The 17,145-nt window shown below is 52.0% G+C and overlaps 1 protein-coding gene across 4 annotated transcripts in view; it reads left to right on the top strand.

Moving 5' to 3' along the window:
* The first annotated feature begins 16,249 nt into the window (after positions 1-16,249).
* The window catches only part of TNFRSF1B (TNF receptor superfamily member 1B), a 42,050-nt gene continuing 41,154 nt past the window's right edge, over positions 16,250-17,145 (top strand). For 2 of the 4 annotated variants that reach the window (XM_016954230.4, XM_016954222.4), the window contains exon 1: positions 16,297-16,496. In XM_016954230.4, coding sequence (XP_016809719.1) covers positions 16,419-16,496 — 78 coding nt within the window. In that variant the 5' untranslated portion in view covers positions 16,297-16,418. Of the gene's footprint in view, positions 16,497-17,145 lie in introns of all 4 variants that reach the window. The other 2 variants (XM_016954237.4, XM_063785990.1) reach the window with 2 other exon arrangements.

Here is a 17,145-nt window from a genome sequence, read left to right as displayed (position 1 = left end):
TTCACTGCAATTACACTTCACTCAGGAAATACAGCTTTTGCACGTACTGAGGGAGGGTTCCTCACCCTGTGCAGAAGACCTCCTGGTGAATACCGGGGCACTCGCTGGGTGACCCTGGGTCCTCTGGGCCAAGTTCATGCATCGAAAGTTCCCTGAGAAGCTCTGTGCCCATCTGGGTTGGGCTTTGACAATAGAGTTGAAGAGGCTTTATTCCTGCCATGCATGGAGTCACAGGTTAGTAAGAAAGATGATAAGAGCTGTACTTGAGGCTTTCGTGTGCTCTCACTTAAACCTCACAGTGCACTAGGAAGTAGTTATTACATTACCCCTATGTTACAGATGAGGAAACTGACACGCAGAGTGGCTAAGCCAGTTCCCCAGGGTCACACAGCTGCTAAGTGGCACAGCTAGGCTTTGAACCCAGGCCACCTGGCTGCAGTCTGCGTCCTCACACACTTGGCCATGCTGCTCCATTGTGGCTCAGGCCGAGGTCACCACTGTGCTGAGGCCCCAGCCCTGAGTCCCAGACCCTGTAGAACACTGTGCAGGCATCCATGGGGCTCAGTAAATGCACAGGGAATGGAATTTGCTCTTGGTTTTTATCCCGCCTTTCCTTTCCAAAGCCCAGCTGTGGCCAGGCCTCTCCCTCACAGAACCTTCTATGACTCCCTAGTGCCTACAGGCCAATGTCTGCCAATCCAGCTCTGCTGCTACCTCCACAGCTCCCATATCTAAACCTCTCCTGAGACCTGACTGTTTCCGCTCAGTCACCAAATACAGAGGGCATATCCTCATCATGAAATCTCTGCTCAGCGCTCCAACCCCTGAATTTCCAACCTCATCTTTCTCCTCCTCCTCCAAAAACCCTTCCAGGACACCCAGGCCCAGGACCTCCAAGCTCCCACAGTACTGACTGTGAAGGGGGACTGGAGGCCAAGTTCTAGAAGTCTTGTAAAAAATATCTCTGAAGAAATGCATTCATTCATTCATACAGCCACTCATTTAGTCACTCAAGCAACAGATCTGTATGTAACACCTACTATGTGTTGGGCACTGTGCTTGGCGCTGGGGAACACAGTGAAGTGGGGCAGTGGCGGGGATATACAGTACTGCTCTCAGGGAGTCACAGTCCAACTGGGAGACCAACCTAGAGTCTGGTCATGGCCTAGAGCATGATATTTGCTTTGATGGAGAGCAGCTTGGGGTTCATGACCCTAGTGGATGGCACCTAGCCTAGATGGAGGCAGGTCTCTGCTTTCCCCTCTGTAGAATGGGTTTAATAAGAGCACCTACCCCAAAGAGATGTTGTAAGGATTAATTTCATCCATTAATTTGTTCAATAAATATTTGTCAAGCTCAAACTCCGTGCTGGGGTGCTGGGGACACACAGCCCTGCCCTCTGCAGAGTGACAAGAAAGAGTATTTGGGATAACACTGGCTGGTGGTAATTGCTATAAAGAAAAAAAGAAAGTGGTGTGTAGGCCCTCAGTGTGGTGAGGTGTGTAGCCAGGGCTTGGGAATGTAGCACCTGCTGTACAAAGGTCTGGGAGAATGTAGCGATTCAGGGTGTGCAGGGGGAAGTGAGTAGTTATGATCATGAGTCTGTGGTAGACATCGCCCCATCCTTGCATTTGCATCTCTAGGTTTCTCCAGAAGAAAGGCGCAAGGTGATGGAGAGAATTTCATGGGCGGAAATTGTTCTATAGGAGCTGGGGAGGGAGGCTGGCAGGGCTGAGCCGGCTGCTTGGTGGGAGGTTGCAACAGCCTCAGGACGGGTGGAGGACTGCAGGGGAACTGGAGCCCAAGGGGGTTTCCTTCCAGGGTGAAGGGGAAAAGCAAGGCTGGGCACTTTGGGAACTTCTCAGGGAAACCCTCTCCTGTACCCTAGGGGACCTGGGCTCCATTCTGGAAAGGCAGAATACATGACCTCCATCACGTTTTGGGTCTGCACTCATTAAGCACTTACTAGATGCCAGGCACTGTAGAGTCTCCATCTCAGATCCTTACAGCACCCCTGTAAAGCAGAGGCTATTTATCCCCATTCTACAGATGAAGAAATGGAGGCTCAGGGAGGTAAAGTGATTTGTCCAAGGTCATGGTTGCGTACCAGTCAATGGCCTGAACAGAGACTTGAATCCAGGTCTAGGTGATGGCAAAGTTGATGCTATTTCTCCTTTTGATATACCCCAACTGTCTAAAGCAACCCTATTTTTTTGCTAGGCTTCTTGGTGTTTGAAATTTTACCACTCATTCCTAGGGGCTAAAGGTTCCTGGGTTCCTCCTTGGGGCACATGTCTAGGAGGAGGATCTCGATCTGGTGGCAGAGGGGCAGCAGCTGCTCCGTCTGGCATACAGTAGGTGCTCAGTAAGTCTGCGGGGCAGGCAGGACAAGCCTGGGTTGGAAGGAGGTCCAGTTTCTTGGGAGTGAGAGCCTCAAGACCAACTTCACCTGAAGGACAAACGAGAGGTGGCCGAATCACTGCCAGCTACTTCAAGAAGCCCCTAGGACACTCCAGCCAAGGTGGCTTGGTCCCTTTTCTAAGTCGCCTGCCCACCCTGCCCAAGCTCCTGCGGGGAGTGTGCCCACTGTGACTCATCCACGCCCAGCCCTGCCCAGCTCTCGCTGGGGCAGCGGTAGGCACACATACTCGTAAAAGTCTGAATAAGTGAAGACTGGGAAATTGCACCAGGGAAAAACTACTTATTTCTTCCTCTTTTGAATTGGGGAGGGGAAACGTTGCTGGGGAAATGAGGTCAGTGGCGTGGTGAGCATTTCATGCTCCTTACTGATGAGCAGAGGGCCGGTATCACGTGCTGCCTTCCTAGGGAGGGCTGGGTAGTGCGTCAAGGAAATGGGCCCAGAGCTGTGTCTCGTCCAGTCTAGCAGGAAACTGCCCATCTCACTGTGTCACTCCCTTCTCTGTCCTTGCTCTAAGCCTCTACCCTGACTGCCCTTGCTCTGAGCTGAAATCTCACTAATGAGAAAAAAATGTGCTGGTTTATGCCTCTGTGGGCTGGCTGGGCTGGTAGGTCCCAGGGGGCAGCATGGCCTGGAGGAAACCGAGTGCACGGGGCAAGGATGATGTGCACGAGTGGTATGTGACTCCCAGAGCTCATAGCCTCATGCAGCCCCTCCCTCTGAGAGTATAGATGGGGAAACTGAGGCCTGAGAAGGCGAGAGATGTGCCTGAGGTCACACACAGAATCCGTGGCCCTCAGCACAAGCACCCAGTTTGCTGGTACTTTAAAGATAAAAATAAACAAACTTTATAAATGGAAAAGATGAATAAAAGAAGAAACGAAGTATAAGGAATATGATAAATATAATAAAAATTACACACAATCTTGGCGAGGCACAGTGGCTCATGCTAGTAATCCTAACACTTTGGGAGGCCCAGATGGGCAGATCATTTAAGGTCAGGAGTTCAAGACCAGCCTGGCCAACATGGTGAAACCCCATCTCTACTAAAAATACAAAAATTAGTCGGGCATGGTGGTGCGCGCCTGTGGTCCCAGCTACTTGGGAGGCTGAGGCACGAGAATCACTTGAACCCAGCAGGCGGAGTTTGCAGCAAGCTGAGATCACGCCACTGCACTCCAGCCTGGGTGATGCAGCCAGACCAAGACCTTGTAACAACAACAACAAAAGTAAAACAATCAGTATTCCTTAAAAAAAAAAAAAAATTGCACACAATCCCATCATCCATGAAACTCCTTTAAACATTTTGGTTTCTTCCCTCCTTTCTGAGTAGTTTTTAAAAATTATCTTCAATTGTTTATTTATTTATTGTATTTTCTTTCTTTCTTTTTTTCTTTTTTGAGACGGAGTCTCACTCTGTCATCCAGGCTGGAGTGCAGTGGCGCGATCTCGGCTCACTGCAAGCTCCGCCTCCCGGGTTCACGCCATTCTCCTGCCTCAGCCTGCTGAGTAGCTGGGACTACAGGTGCCCGCCACCATGCCCGGCTAATTTTTTTTTTTTTTGGTATATTTAGTAGAGATGGGATTTCACCGTGTTAGCCAGGATGGTCTCGTTCTCCTGCCCTCATGATCCACCCACCTCGGCCTCCCAAAGTGCTGGGATTACAGGTGTGAGCCACCTGTGCCCGGCCCTATTTATTGAATTTTCTAGAGATAGGGTCTTGATCTATTGCCCTAGAGCTGGGATCTAGATCCAGAGAACCAGCAATCTGAGAAAGCTGTTACCTCTCCAGCCTAAGATTTCATTTGAAAGCGTTTCATGGCTGGAAGTGTCTTTGAGAATCTTTGGTTTAGCTCATTCCAGTGCTTTTTCTCCAATGCCAGACCACCTGCAGCCAGGGCAAGAGAACCCCGTGGGCTGGAGAGATCCTGGAGGGCGTTAAGGAGGCAGTGGGGTTGCAGCTGAGCAACGACGATTCAGCATCAGGAATGGGAAGGGGTCATGTTTCATTGTGGGGGATTGTTTGTATCTGAACTGCCTGGGGGTCTAGGTGGGAGACCTCTGGGGAGGGCTTTGGAGGAAGCATCTGGGGAAGGTGAGGTGAAGACAGGCTCAGGAAAGCTGTTTGCCTTAGGAGAGGCCAGAGGGAGATAGGACAGGTGAGGCCTTTGCAGCTTGGCTGGCTCAGGGTGAGCATAGACTGCCGGTGATGGAGCAATGGAGGATGGAGCTAGAGGCTCCTGATAATTCACCCTTTTCCAAGGGCCAGCCCTGGAGAAAGGCTTGTGTTCAGAGCGCATGAAGAACCCCAGGTTCTCCCTCTGTGAAGTGGAACCTCTTTGTGTTGAGTGACACAACTGCACTAGCAGCGCTTGCCTTGGGGCCTGGCAAATCCTTCATGAAACAGACGTTTGAGATTATAATGAGATTTACTGTAGAGAGATGTGTCCTGTTTTCTGTGTCTGCACTCTGCTGGCTGTGTGGACTGGGGGGAGTTGCTTAAAGTGGTCTATAAAATAGAATGATCAGGCCCTGCCACTGGGCTCGCCTGGAGTTAGTGTGAATGTCAAATGGGGGCCTAGGTAGGGAGGTGACAGGTTAGGGAGGGACGCTGACACCTTTCATCCCTGCCACACCTGAACACCCAGAGAAAAGTGAAAACTATTAAAAGACACAAAGAAGCTCTGAACAGATGAAGCGTATGCCATGTTCGTGGATGGGATAAATTAATGTTGCACAGATGTCAGTTCTCCCAGTTCACCTATCAACTCAGTGAAATCTCAATTAAATCACAGCTGGAGTTGTGCAAATGGATTTAAACATGTATGTGGAAGAGGCCGGGCACAGTGGCTCATGCCTGTAATCCCAGCACTTTGGGAGGCTGAGGCGGGTGGATCACGAGGTCAAGAGATCAAGACCATCCTGGCCAAAATGGTGAAACCCCATCTCTACTAAAAATACAAAAATTAGCTGGGTGTGGTGGCACAAGGCTGTAGTTCCAGCTACTCAGGAGGCTGAGGCAGGAGAGTTGCTTGAACCTAGGAGGTGGAGGTTGTGGTGAGCTGAGATCGTGCCATTGCACTCCAGCCTGGGCAACAAGAGAGAGACTCTGTCTCAAAAAAAAAAAAAAAAAAAAATGGTATGAGGGAGCATAAAAACCAAATATAATTTAGTCCATTTTGAAAACAGAGTGCAAACAAGGGAAATTCACTCTACCAAATACTAAATGTTTTCTAAAGCTATAATAATAAAAACCATATGAAACTAGCCCAGGAACAAAAGGCCAGTGGAACAGAACAGATTGTTCAGCGATAGACCCAGGTATTTACGATAAAGAATGAAGGGATGGACTCTTGGGCTGATGGGGTTGGCAAGACTGGCTCCTTCTATGGAGAGAAATAAAGGTGGCTCCCTAAACCTTACACCCCATATACAATCCTGATTATTAAAGACCTGGATGTGAGATGGAAAATTATAAAGCTAGTGAAAGAAAATGTAGAAAAGTGGCCATGCATGGTGGCTCAAAATGCCTGTAATTTCAGCATTTTGGGAAGCCGATGTGGGTAGATCGCTTGAGCCTAGGAGTTCAGGACCAGCCTGGGCAACATGGCGAGACCCCATCTCTACAAAATATACAAAAATTAGCTGGACATGGTGGTGTGTACCTGTGGTCCCAGCTACTCGGGAGGCTGAGGTGGGAGGATGGCTTGAGCCTGGGAGGCAGAGGTTGTAGTGAGCTGTGATCGTGCCACTGCACTCCAGCCTGGGCGACAGAGTAAGATCCTGTCTCAAAAAACAAAAATAAAAAAATAAAAATAAAAAAGAATAGACTGTTCAGTGACAGAACTAGGTATTTATGATAAAGAATAAAGGGATGGACTCTTTGGCTGATGGTTTAGGAAAAACTGGCTCACTCTATGGACAGAAATAAAGGTTAGTCTCCAGACTTTATACTCCATATACAGTCTCAGTGTATTAAAGACCTAGACATGAGATGGAAAATTATAAAGCTAATGAAAGAAAAATATAGAAAAGTATCTTCATAACCTATGAGTAGCTCTACCTATAGGTCATGATGATACTTTTCTATATTTTCTTTCATTACCCATAAGTAGGGAATTCAAATGCAATTCAAATGGCGACACATTGATGGATTCCATTGCATTAAAATTAAGAATTTTTTTTTGCCAACAATAAAGGACACCATCAGCAAGGATACCAAATAGGCGACAGAGTGGAGGAAGTATTTGTGATATCTAAAAATGACAAGGGATTGATATCTAGCGCATGCAAGGAATTATTGCAAAGCTACAAGAAAAAGACAGGAAATAATAGAAATATGGTCAAAGGATGTGAATAGGCAGTTCACAGAAGGGAAAACCCAAATGACTAACAAGTAATGAAGAGGTGCTCAAACCCACGGATATTCAGAGAAATGCAAATGAAATGACACCGGGCTCCACTTCACACCCATCAGATCGGCCCAAATCAGAACATTGGCTAATCACGAGTGTGGGGGCAAGAGAGTGGTAGAAACCCTATAGTCCTGACAGTGGTGGCATCACTGGGGTGGTCATCCTGGAGAAATTCTCTCTTTTCTTTTTTAAAAACCAGCTTCTACATCAAGAACACAGTCCTGGAGAAATTTCTGGCAGTGTTAGTGAAATAGGTAAACAAAGACTCCCCGATCCAGCAGTCCTACGCCAGAGAAATTCAAACACCTGCAAACGCCACCACATGTTTTATAAGGACACATTGATTGTTGGAGAGGTGCACAGGAGGATGAGAACAGGGATTGAGGAAAAAAATCAAGCCAGAGAGGAACCTTGTACAGCAAGACCTGTGCAGTATGATTCACTCAACTCTCTGTACCTGAGGTCCAAAATATGAGAGCGAGAGAGAAGTTACGCAAAAAAAAAAAAAAAAAAAAAAAAAAGATTCCATTCAGACCCGCCCCCAAATTTTGAAATACCTAAGGTTTATTGACAAAAAAGAGGAAGCGGGTGGGAGGAGGAGGGACTAGATGAGGGGAATCACGTTCCTCCCCAGGCCAGAGTGGCCTTGTTTGTAAAGAGGAAAAGAGGGGAACTCAGGGCCAGTGGGGAAACTGAGGCCAGAGTTCATAGGATATATGGTGGAAAGGCAGCTGTTGCTTATGTTTGAGACTTTGTCTAGAAAATTGTGGTCCACAGATGGCTCCAGCTGCTACTTGGAGAGACCAGTGAGATGGGGAGGCTTTGGTGGGGTGTGGGTTTTGGAAAGTGGGGGTTGGGGAAGGGGGGGACAGAGAGTGGGTTTGGAGGGGTTACGGGTTGGGAGTTAGAAGTGGAGAGACCAGGATCCTGGAAAGGGTAACACTCACTTGGCAGGGCCACGATGAGGCTGAAAGAATTGAAAGGGAGAATTGAAAGCCCTTTGAAAATACAAAGGGCTGTAAAAGGAAACCCACTGACAAGATCAAACGCCCCCGCTGCAGATGTGGGGACTGGGACTCTCACGCTGCTGGCAGGAGTGTCCAGGGTGCAGCCCCCTGAGAGGAATTTGGCAGGGCCCCGTGAAAATGAAAACATGCAAACCCACGGCCTGCCACTGCCCAGCAGTTCTACTTTCCAGGTTTAAGACCTTGAGAAACATTCAACCTTGGGCCTTGGGAGACAGATGCAGGAACGCGCATCTCAGTGTGTGCAGTGGAGCCAAAGTACAAACACCCCAAAGGCCCATTCCAGGGGAGCGGGGCAGCAAGGTGTGAGACAGGCACCGGGCAGGCACAGCACCGAGTAGCAGCAGCAGCAGCAGGTAGAAACAATAAGCGGATCTGAACTCATCAATATGGAAAGTTCTCAGAAACACAGCCGAGGGGAAAAAAGCAAGGGGCAGGACGGCGCACCTGGTGTTTCATCGTTTGTGTAGATGTAGACGCGTGTATCTAGAATAACACTCTACACTGGTGTGTGGAAGCAGAAAACGGACTGGTGAGAAACACCACAAACCCAGAGGAATTGCTCTTTTGGGGGCTGAATCAAGGGGACTACAACTTTGGCTGGGTGTCAAGGATTTCCATTTGAATTATAAAAGTATTTGAAGCAAAAAATAATCAACATATGTTTACTGAGAGCCTACTATTTTTTTTTTAAATATCTAATTGAAGGCCGGGCGAGGTGGCTCACGCCTGTAATCCCAGCACTTTGGGAGGCTGAGGAGGGCAGATCACGAGGTCAGGAGTTCGAGACCAGCCTGACCAACATGGTGAAACTCCGTCTCTACCTAAAAATACAAAAATTAGCCAGGCGTGGTGGCACATGCCTGTAATCCCAGCTACTCAGGAGGCTGAGGCAGGAGAATGGCTTGAACCTGGCAGGCGGAGGTTGCAGTGAGCCAAGATCGCGCCATTGCACTCCAGCCTGGGCAATAGAGAGAGACTCCGTCTCAAAAAAAAAAAAAAAAAAATTGTCCAGGCATGGTGACACATGCCTGTAATCTCAGCTACTTGGGAGGCTGAGGCATGAGAATCACTTGAACCCAGGAGGCAGAGGTTGCAGTGAGCTGAGATCACACCACTGCACTCCAGCCTGGGCAACAGAGCGGGACTCCATCTCAAAAAAAAAAAAAATTTATGTATATATATACACACACATTATATATATATATATTTGATATCTGTGCAGCTTCTTAGGTGCTGGGGACCCAGCAGAGAGCAAAACAAAACAGACAAGGTCCCTGCCTTCATGGGAGAAACAGATGATAAACAGATCCAAAGAGAAATTATAACAACTGCTATTAAGAAAAGTAAAGTAGCTATTTTGGTTGGGGGCGGGGGGGCGGGGGCGGGGTGCCAGGGATGCCTCTCTGAGGATGTGGCATTTGAGCAGAGACTGATAAGGGGAAGTGAGTCATGCAGGTATCTGGAGGAAAGGTGATCCAGGCAGAGGGAACTGCCAGTGCGAAGGCCTCAAGGTGGGAGAATGCTTTGTGTGTTCCAGCAAGGGCGGCCAGGCCAGCGGGGTCAGGGAGGAGTGAGGGCAACCCTGGCTGTTACCACTGGTCAGTTCTGGGTAGTGGAATATGGATTTTTTATATGATGCTTTAATTTTTTTAATTTCTAAAAAAAAAAATCTAAACAAAGATAATGTAGGGTTAAAAAGGTTACTGCTGGGAGGCTGGGTGTAGTGGGGCCTGTAATCCCAGCAGTTTTGGAGGCCTAGGTGGGTGGATCGCTTGAGCTCAGAAGTTTGAGACTGGCCTGGGCAACATAGTGAAACCCTTCTCTACTATTAAAAATAATAAGATAAAGTGTAACTAGAAGAAAACTTAAAAAAAAAAAAAGGCTGGGCATGGTGGCTCATGCCTGTAATTCCAGCACTTTGGGAGGCTACTGAAGCGGGTGGATCACTTTTGAGCTCAGGAGTTTGAGACCAGCCTGGCCAACATGGCGAAACCCCGTCTCTGCTAAAGAAAATACAAAAAATTAGCCAGGCATGGTGGTGGGCACCTGTAATCCCAGCTACTTGGGAGGCTGAGGCAGGAGAATCGCTTGAAGCCGGGGGAGGCGGAGGTTGCAGTGAGCCAAGATCAAGCCATTTCACTCCAGCCTGGGCGACAGATCGAAACTCTGTCTCAGAAAAAAAAAAAAAAAAAAGGGCTGGGCATGGTGGCTAACACCTATAATCCTAGTACTTTGGAAGGCAGAAGTGGGAGGATCATTTGAGCCTAGGAATTCGAAAACAGCCTGGGTAACATGGCGAAAACCCGTCTCTACAAAAAATACATTAGCCAGGCATGGTGGCATGCGCCTGTGGTCCCACCTACTCAGGAGGCTGAGGTGGGAAGATCACTTGAGACCAGGAGGTTGAGGCTGCAGCGAGCTGTGATTGCGCCACTGCACTCCAACCTGGGTGGCAGAGTGAGACCCTGTCTCAAAAAAAAAAAAAAAAAAATGTTACTGCTGCGTGTGAAGTACAGCAGCGTGGTTTGCAGTAGGATGAAAAGGAGAATTTCCTGTCAGGAAAAGGCCCTGCATAAAGGGCAAACTGTGCACCCCTCTACCTGGGCAATCATTCCCACAGATCAGGCAAGACCTGCCTTGTGCCGATAAAGGCAGGGGTTTGGAGTCAAGCCTAGCCCTGCTCTGCCCCACCGCACACATCTGGTGCACCCACCCCACACATCTGCACCCCGCTCCACACAACTTCAGGACAAGAGGGGCACTTGGTCTAATCCAGAGATGGCAAAGGCCAGGTGTTTGTGCTGAGGCCAACACGTTCCCGCCCAGGGCACACCGGGCTGCTCCATCCTGCATCCTTTCCTGCAGAGCCCAGGCTCAGAGTCCTTCTCAACACAGAGCCCTAGGCAGCCATCACCAAGTGGAGCTGCATATGGGGGGAAACCAGCCTGCTTCCCCTGAAATCCAACTCCTCATGTCACACATGAGGATGCTGAAGCCCAGAGAGGGGTAGGCACTAGCCCAGGGTCACACAGGAAGGGGGCTAGAATGGGGATTCCTGAGTCTTAGCTAGTCCCACTTGCTGGGTTTAGAAACCAAGGGTCTTCTCCAGAAGGTCTGGGAATGATTCTGGGGTTGAGTCCTGGGAAGAGGCCACTCAGAACAGGGAGGTTTTAGTGAAGCAAGGGGAGAAGGAGGCCTGGAGGCTCTCTTGGCTTCCTTCCCCAAATTGCCTGTGGTCCTCTTTGAGTACTGGGAGAGAGGGGGTGCTGCACCCCCAGGCCCTCCGCTTCTTTGGAAGGAGATGGGGACAAGAGCTGGTGTTTCTCGGCGCCCCCAGCCCACAGCATGGTATGGCCAGCTCAGCCCAAGATGTGGCCCCAGGGAAGGGAGGAGGACCGGTAGGAGGGCCAGATGAAGCAGGCAGTTGTAGGGCTGTGGCTAACACCAAATGCTGCTTCCTGTTCGTGATTTTAGGACATGAGTCATCAAGGGGCTGGCCCGGCACATTCAGGGCGCTGAGATAAGCAGGACTGAGGGACAAGAAAAGGTTACTTGCCCTGGCTGTGGGCCAGCCTTAAGCAGGGAAGGAGTAGGGTTCCCGCTGTCCAAGCAACCCTGTAAGATAGATTCCCACTGGGACCCTGAGGCCAGGTCAGAAGGAGTTGGCTTTGTGGCTGGCTCTGAAAGCTCACTCCAAAAAGAATATTGCATGGAGACCTCCCCATGGTGGAAAGAGCCCCTCCCAGCACAACCACAGCTCAGCCTTCCAAACCGCCCTCAGCCACACACAGCACCTGCTGCACCTCAACCCTCTGTACGGTTTCTCAGCAGGTGCCCCTCAGTCACTGAGGAGTCCATTAAAAAGCCAGATATTAGGCCCTCAACAGACATGGGCGTGGGGCCCAGGACTCTGCATGTTTCACAAGCCTTCCAGATGATTCTTATGCTGGTTGAAGCTGGAAAGCCACTCCTCCAAAAGATCCACTAGAATGCCCGGTACACAGTAGGTGTTCAATAACCGTCAGTGGACAGACCGGCTGTCCTCGCACACGTGGCCTGCCCGCGGCCCTGCCTTCTTCCACCCTCGCTTGCAGGAGTGCAGTCATCCACCTACTGGGGTGGGAGATGTCAGGGGACCTCTGAGGGCTGTAGACTGAGCTGGGAAGTGAGGAGAGGCTCCAGGGAGTGTCTGGCCAAGAGCTCAGATTCTGCACATGCAGCCCCTGAGTTGAGGACCTGAGGGCCACAGTTCCATCTCTGCTTGAAGACTGTGTTGTCAACAAGGAGCAAATGGGGACTTTTCTGCACTGTGGGGCTGGGAGTCTACCAGATGCATGGCTTGGGAGTCTGGGTTGGGTATACAGGGCCTAGGAGTGATTGGGCTGGACTGGGTTCCTGAGCCTTGACCCGGACATCCATGTACCCATTCATTCATTCATTCTCTCAAGTCTTCATCCCTTCATCGCCTCCTGCGTACCCTTCATCCTGTATTTGGTCCTTATTCACTTCAACTTTATCAAGCCCCCCCTGTTAGGTATCTCCTGGGCCAGAACATACAGGAGATGCACAAGAAGGGGCTCAATCAAGGGAAACAGAAGGAACCAAGAGCAAGTCCCCCTACCCTCGGGTATCACACAGTTCAGCAGTGTGAGAGCTCCGTGCTGAGAAGAGCCCCTTGGCTATGGAGAGGCCACCAAACCAGGTTTGAACCTGCTGTACCCCGTATTAGCTGGATAAGCATACCATAAAGCTTGCCCCCCACCTGGTGCAAGATAAAGTGTGTAAGTCATCTTTCCATAACCGCTAGTATCACAATTACTAAGAGAGGCGAGGGCCATGTAAGCAACTAATACCGGAGTAAGTGTTATGCTAATAGTCTGTAGACATACCATGTTATCCTGCCCAGCTTGCTGGGGTGTGGTCAAGGGTGGTTTCACAGAAGAGCACGAGTGGAGCTGTGACTGGAAGGACAAGTAGGTGATCACCAAACAAACAAAGAGGAAAAGACACCTCAGGCAGAGGAACCTGCATCGACAAAAGCATGGAGGTGGGAACTCAGGGTTGCTCCGAATGCCCAGGGAGTTAGCCTGTAGAGCTGGGGTTCGTGGTGGGGCTCTGCCTGGTGGGCCAGCTGGGCCAGGACATGAAGGCCTCCAGTGTCTTGTGGAGGAGGCTGAAATCAGTTCTAAAGGCCATGGAGAGCCATGGGCTAGGTTGCTTCTCAACCTTGGCGTTCTGGACGTTTTGGGCTGGATAATTCTCTGTGGATGAGGCTGTCCTGAGCGTTGTGGCATGTTTGGCAGAATCCTGGCCTCTACCTGTGAGATGCCAGCAGCACCTCTCCCTGCCCCCTGCAGCCGTGACCACCCAAAATGTCTCCAGACATTGCCAAATGTGCTGGGGTGGGAGAGGGGGTAAAATGACCTCTGGGTTGAGAAATCCTGGGCTAGGAGAGTGGCATGAGTGGCTAATGCTTTGCAGGGCTGGGCCTGACCACTCCATGGAAAGGCAGATTCGGGGACAGAGCCTGAAGGCCAGAGCCTCATCGGGAGGCCCAGAGCATCATGGGTGGGAGATAGAGCCAGGGCTGGGCTGTGGGGCAGAAGGAGAGAGTCCAGGCCCTCCACACTGCCTCTGCTGTCACTGAGTTTTACCATATTCCCCAGTGGCAGGTACAATATGGTGAGTGTCAAGATCAATCCCCCCCCACCCACACTGAAGAAAAAGTCCCGGACCACGTGTGCAGGTCATGTGGAGAGACAAACTGGTTCAGCCAGAACTGGCCATCGCCACCCCCAGCCTAAATAAGATGTGGGGTTGGAGAAGCCAAGAGAGAGGATTTTGGGGAAGGAGTCGCCATTGGGCTGAGTGCCCCCTGCTGCCCTTTGGAGCGGAGAGGGCACTTCCTCTTACCTTGGGCCAAGCAGGAGGGGATACGAGGGAGACATCTGGGAGCCTCATATCCCAGGAGTTTAAGGATCGTAACACAGGTGGAAGATTCTTGTCTATTTTGTCCACTGCTGAGTCCCCAGCACTCCAGGGCTGGCACACAGTAGGTGCTTAATAAAGGAGCCTGTGGCTGGATGGACCTGAGCCAGCATTGCTGGAGTGAGCCAGGGTGCACGGAGAGTTAGCTGGGCTGCTATAGGTGCGCAGCAAAGGGCAGGGCAACCATGGACCCCAGCGAGGAGGCCAGCCTGACCATCTCCATCCCAAAGTGCTTCCTAGTAGGTGAGGCGGCCTCAGTAGGTGAGGCGGCCTCAGCAGGAGAAGCCAGGAGGACACCATCCTGTAGGAGCTGAAGGGGAGGTGGTGAACTGTGGCCAGCAGGAGGTGCAGGCATTTCAGGTGCTGGGGAGCTGTGGCCAGTGGAGTCAGTAAGAAGGTCTCCAAGAAACCTACACTAGAGCCCCAGAGAGAATGAGCTGGGAACTGTCCCCAAAGTCCCCAGTGCCAGATGGGTGACAACTTTGGCTGCCATGGAACACTGTGCCCTTTCCTGCCCAAACCCTCACCCCTGGGCCTGACCCTGGAGTCAAGAACTGCACTTGGCAGAGTTCAGAGAGAAGTCGCCTGCTCTCAAGCCTGGGTCAGCCTGGAGAAGGGGAGAAGCCCCATGTTGCATAGAGATTAAGCTTGAATTCGTTCCCAGGATGGGACCTAAGCCTGGGAGGATCCCCACCTTCAGGAGGTGATGGTGCCATTCACTGGGATAGGGAAACTGGCAGGAGGAGCCGGTTGTTGAAGGTTGGGGGTGCGGACAGTCTGTTGGACCCATTGGTCTTGAGGTGTGTGGGGGACAACTAGAGAGAACTATTGTCCCCTGCTTCCACCAGGTGACATCTCCCTCCTGCCTTCAGCTCTATTTTAGGGATCAAGGAGTCCTTGGAGCTGCTCCCAGGCATTCTCATAAGGGCCAGAAGAGCTCTGCATGTCTGTCCAGCGGCTCTGCAGAGTTAAGGCTGTGGGTCATACCAGCCGCACCCTCAGCGTGGTCCATGTCACAGAAACATGTGGAAACCAGGTGATTTCCCAGCCTCCTGGTCAGGAGGTGGGGTTTTCCATCCCCAGGGAGTCACTTCCCAGTTTCTCACTCAGCACTCAGCACCTAGAAGCACCATCCTTGCGGGCTCCACTGTGGGGCTGGTGGCCGGGAGCCAGGGTCTCTGTACCTCTTCAGGCAGCCTGCAGTGAGGAAACAGGGAACAGAATAGCCTCCTGCCACCCAGCCCACCCCAACCCTTAGAAATGCCCTATGTGCTGGGGGCTAGGACCCCCGTAATCCAGGGCTGGAGGAATGTGCTCTGGCCCCGCAGGGCTGGCCCTGTATTAGGGCTGGCACTCAAAGTGGGGATGGGGGGACAGATTGCAGCTGGAATGGGTGCTCGGTCATGATGTAAATCCTGGGGAAGCCAGCTCTCCTGGGCCTGGTCTCAGCAGCCCCTCAGGGCCCTGCAGCTTCCCTGGTGACATTCTCTCCCAGCCTCTGTTCATCTGCCCCCTGCCTGGGCAGGAGACTTGAGCAGGGAAGTGCAGAGTCTTCTCCCTGTGAGAAGGCTGGATGCGTGTTTAAGGATAAATGAACACGCGAAGAGTAGTAACAACAGCCAAGATTTATAAATGCCTATTGTTATATATGTAGATACTTACTTAAGTATATATAAAGTACAGACTGCATTATGTATATTACATATCTTTAAATTTTTAGAATAGTCCTATGAGGTCAGTTCAGAGATCCAGACCCAGGTGGTCTGGCTCTAGAGTCTAAACAGGCCGAGTGCAGTGGCTCACACCTATAATCCCAGCACCTTGGGAGGCCAGAGGCGGGAAGATCACTTGAGGGTGGGAAGAACACTTGAGCTCAGGAGTTCGAGACCAGCCTGGACAACATGGCGAAACCCCATCTCTATAAAGAAATCAGCCCAGCATGGTGGCCCGAGCCTGTAGTCCCAGCTACTCGGGAGGCTGAGGTGGGAGGATCGCTTGAGCGCAGGAGTTGGAGGCTGCAGTGAGCTATGGGTGAAAGAGTGAGACCTTGTCTCAAAAAAAATTAAAAAATAAGAATTAAATATATTTAAAATAGAGTCTAAATGAGTGAATGATCTAGAATTCTCTTGGTTCCCCTAAAGCAGCTGTCAGCTTTGGGGGATGTTTTTCCAAATTAGTGCCTCACCCTCACGGGACAGGGAAGCCTGTGGGAGCTGGGAGGGCAGGTGGAGGCCGGGCAGGTGGAGATGGTGATACGAAGAGGAGGGGACGATAGGAGGAGGTTGAGGGGTCACCCGAGTGCTGGCAGTGACGCTGGAGGTATCGGCCCAGCGATGCTGGAGTGGTCGGGTCGGAGGCCCAGTAGCGTCTGGGGAGGGGCGTGGAGGAGGCGTGTCCAAGGCCGGCTGGCCCCGCCCCGCCCCGCCGCCTGGCCTCTGGCCCGCTGGGGCGCGGGCTTTCGCTTTCAGTCGAGGGCTCGCGAGCGCAGCGGAGCCTGGAGAGAAGGCGCTGGGCTGCGAGGGCGCGAGGGCGCGAGGGCAGGGGGCAACCGGACCCCGCCCGCACCCATGGCGCCCGTCGCCGTCTGGGCCGCGCTGGCCGTCGGACTGGAGCTCTGGGCTGCGGCGCACGCCTTGCCCGCCCAGGTGGGTGACTCGCGCGGCCCACGGGGGACAGCCGCCCCGCATGCCCACCCGGCTGGTGCGCAGCCTTCGGGTGCCCGGGCCGCGCTCTCCCGGGGCGCTGTCACGGGCTGGGAGGCTGGGAGTCCCAGTCGCCGCCCCCCATCCGCATCAGACACGCGCGCCTCTGGGGACCCGCTGGGGACTCCGGGCCCGGCACACGTGCGCTCGGGGCACAACTCTGGCCCCCGAAGCCCCTCTTACCCGCATCGTGACAGGGGCGCACCCTGGTTCCTCCGCGAGCGCAGGCCGGGGCATTTGGGGCTGAGCAGCGGGCCCTGGGCAGACCCCCGCTAGACCCGGGACCCTCTTCCCTCACCCCGGCGACTGCCGCGACAGCCCTTCCCTCCCACGCGGTGGAGAAGGGGCTGTGCCGGGGCGCTGCCCCACTGCCCACGCCGGGCACCCTCTTCAAAAGACTTCCTTTTCCTCTGGGCGACGGTTTTCCGATTTCTTAGAAATACCAGGGTCCTGTGTCTGAAGAGCAGGACCAGGTGTGCCGTCAGGTCCACTGAGGGCACAGCTGGAGGGCGAGCTGCCTGTCTGCTTCCTCCGATGCGTCCGGGGGCTACTGCAGAGTCTGTTTTCTGCGGCCTCTGGGGGCAGGGGAAGC

The sequence above is a fragment of the Pan troglodytes genome, chromosome 1 (assembly GCF_028858775.2).
Source record: "Pan troglodytes isolate AG18354 chromosome 1, NHGRI_mPanTro3-v2.0_pri, whole genome shotgun sequence".
Classification (NCBI taxonomy): domain Eukaryota; kingdom Metazoa; phylum Chordata; class Mammalia; order Primates; family Hominidae; genus Pan; species Pan troglodytes.
This window is presented reverse-complemented; position numbering and strand designations above follow the sequence as displayed.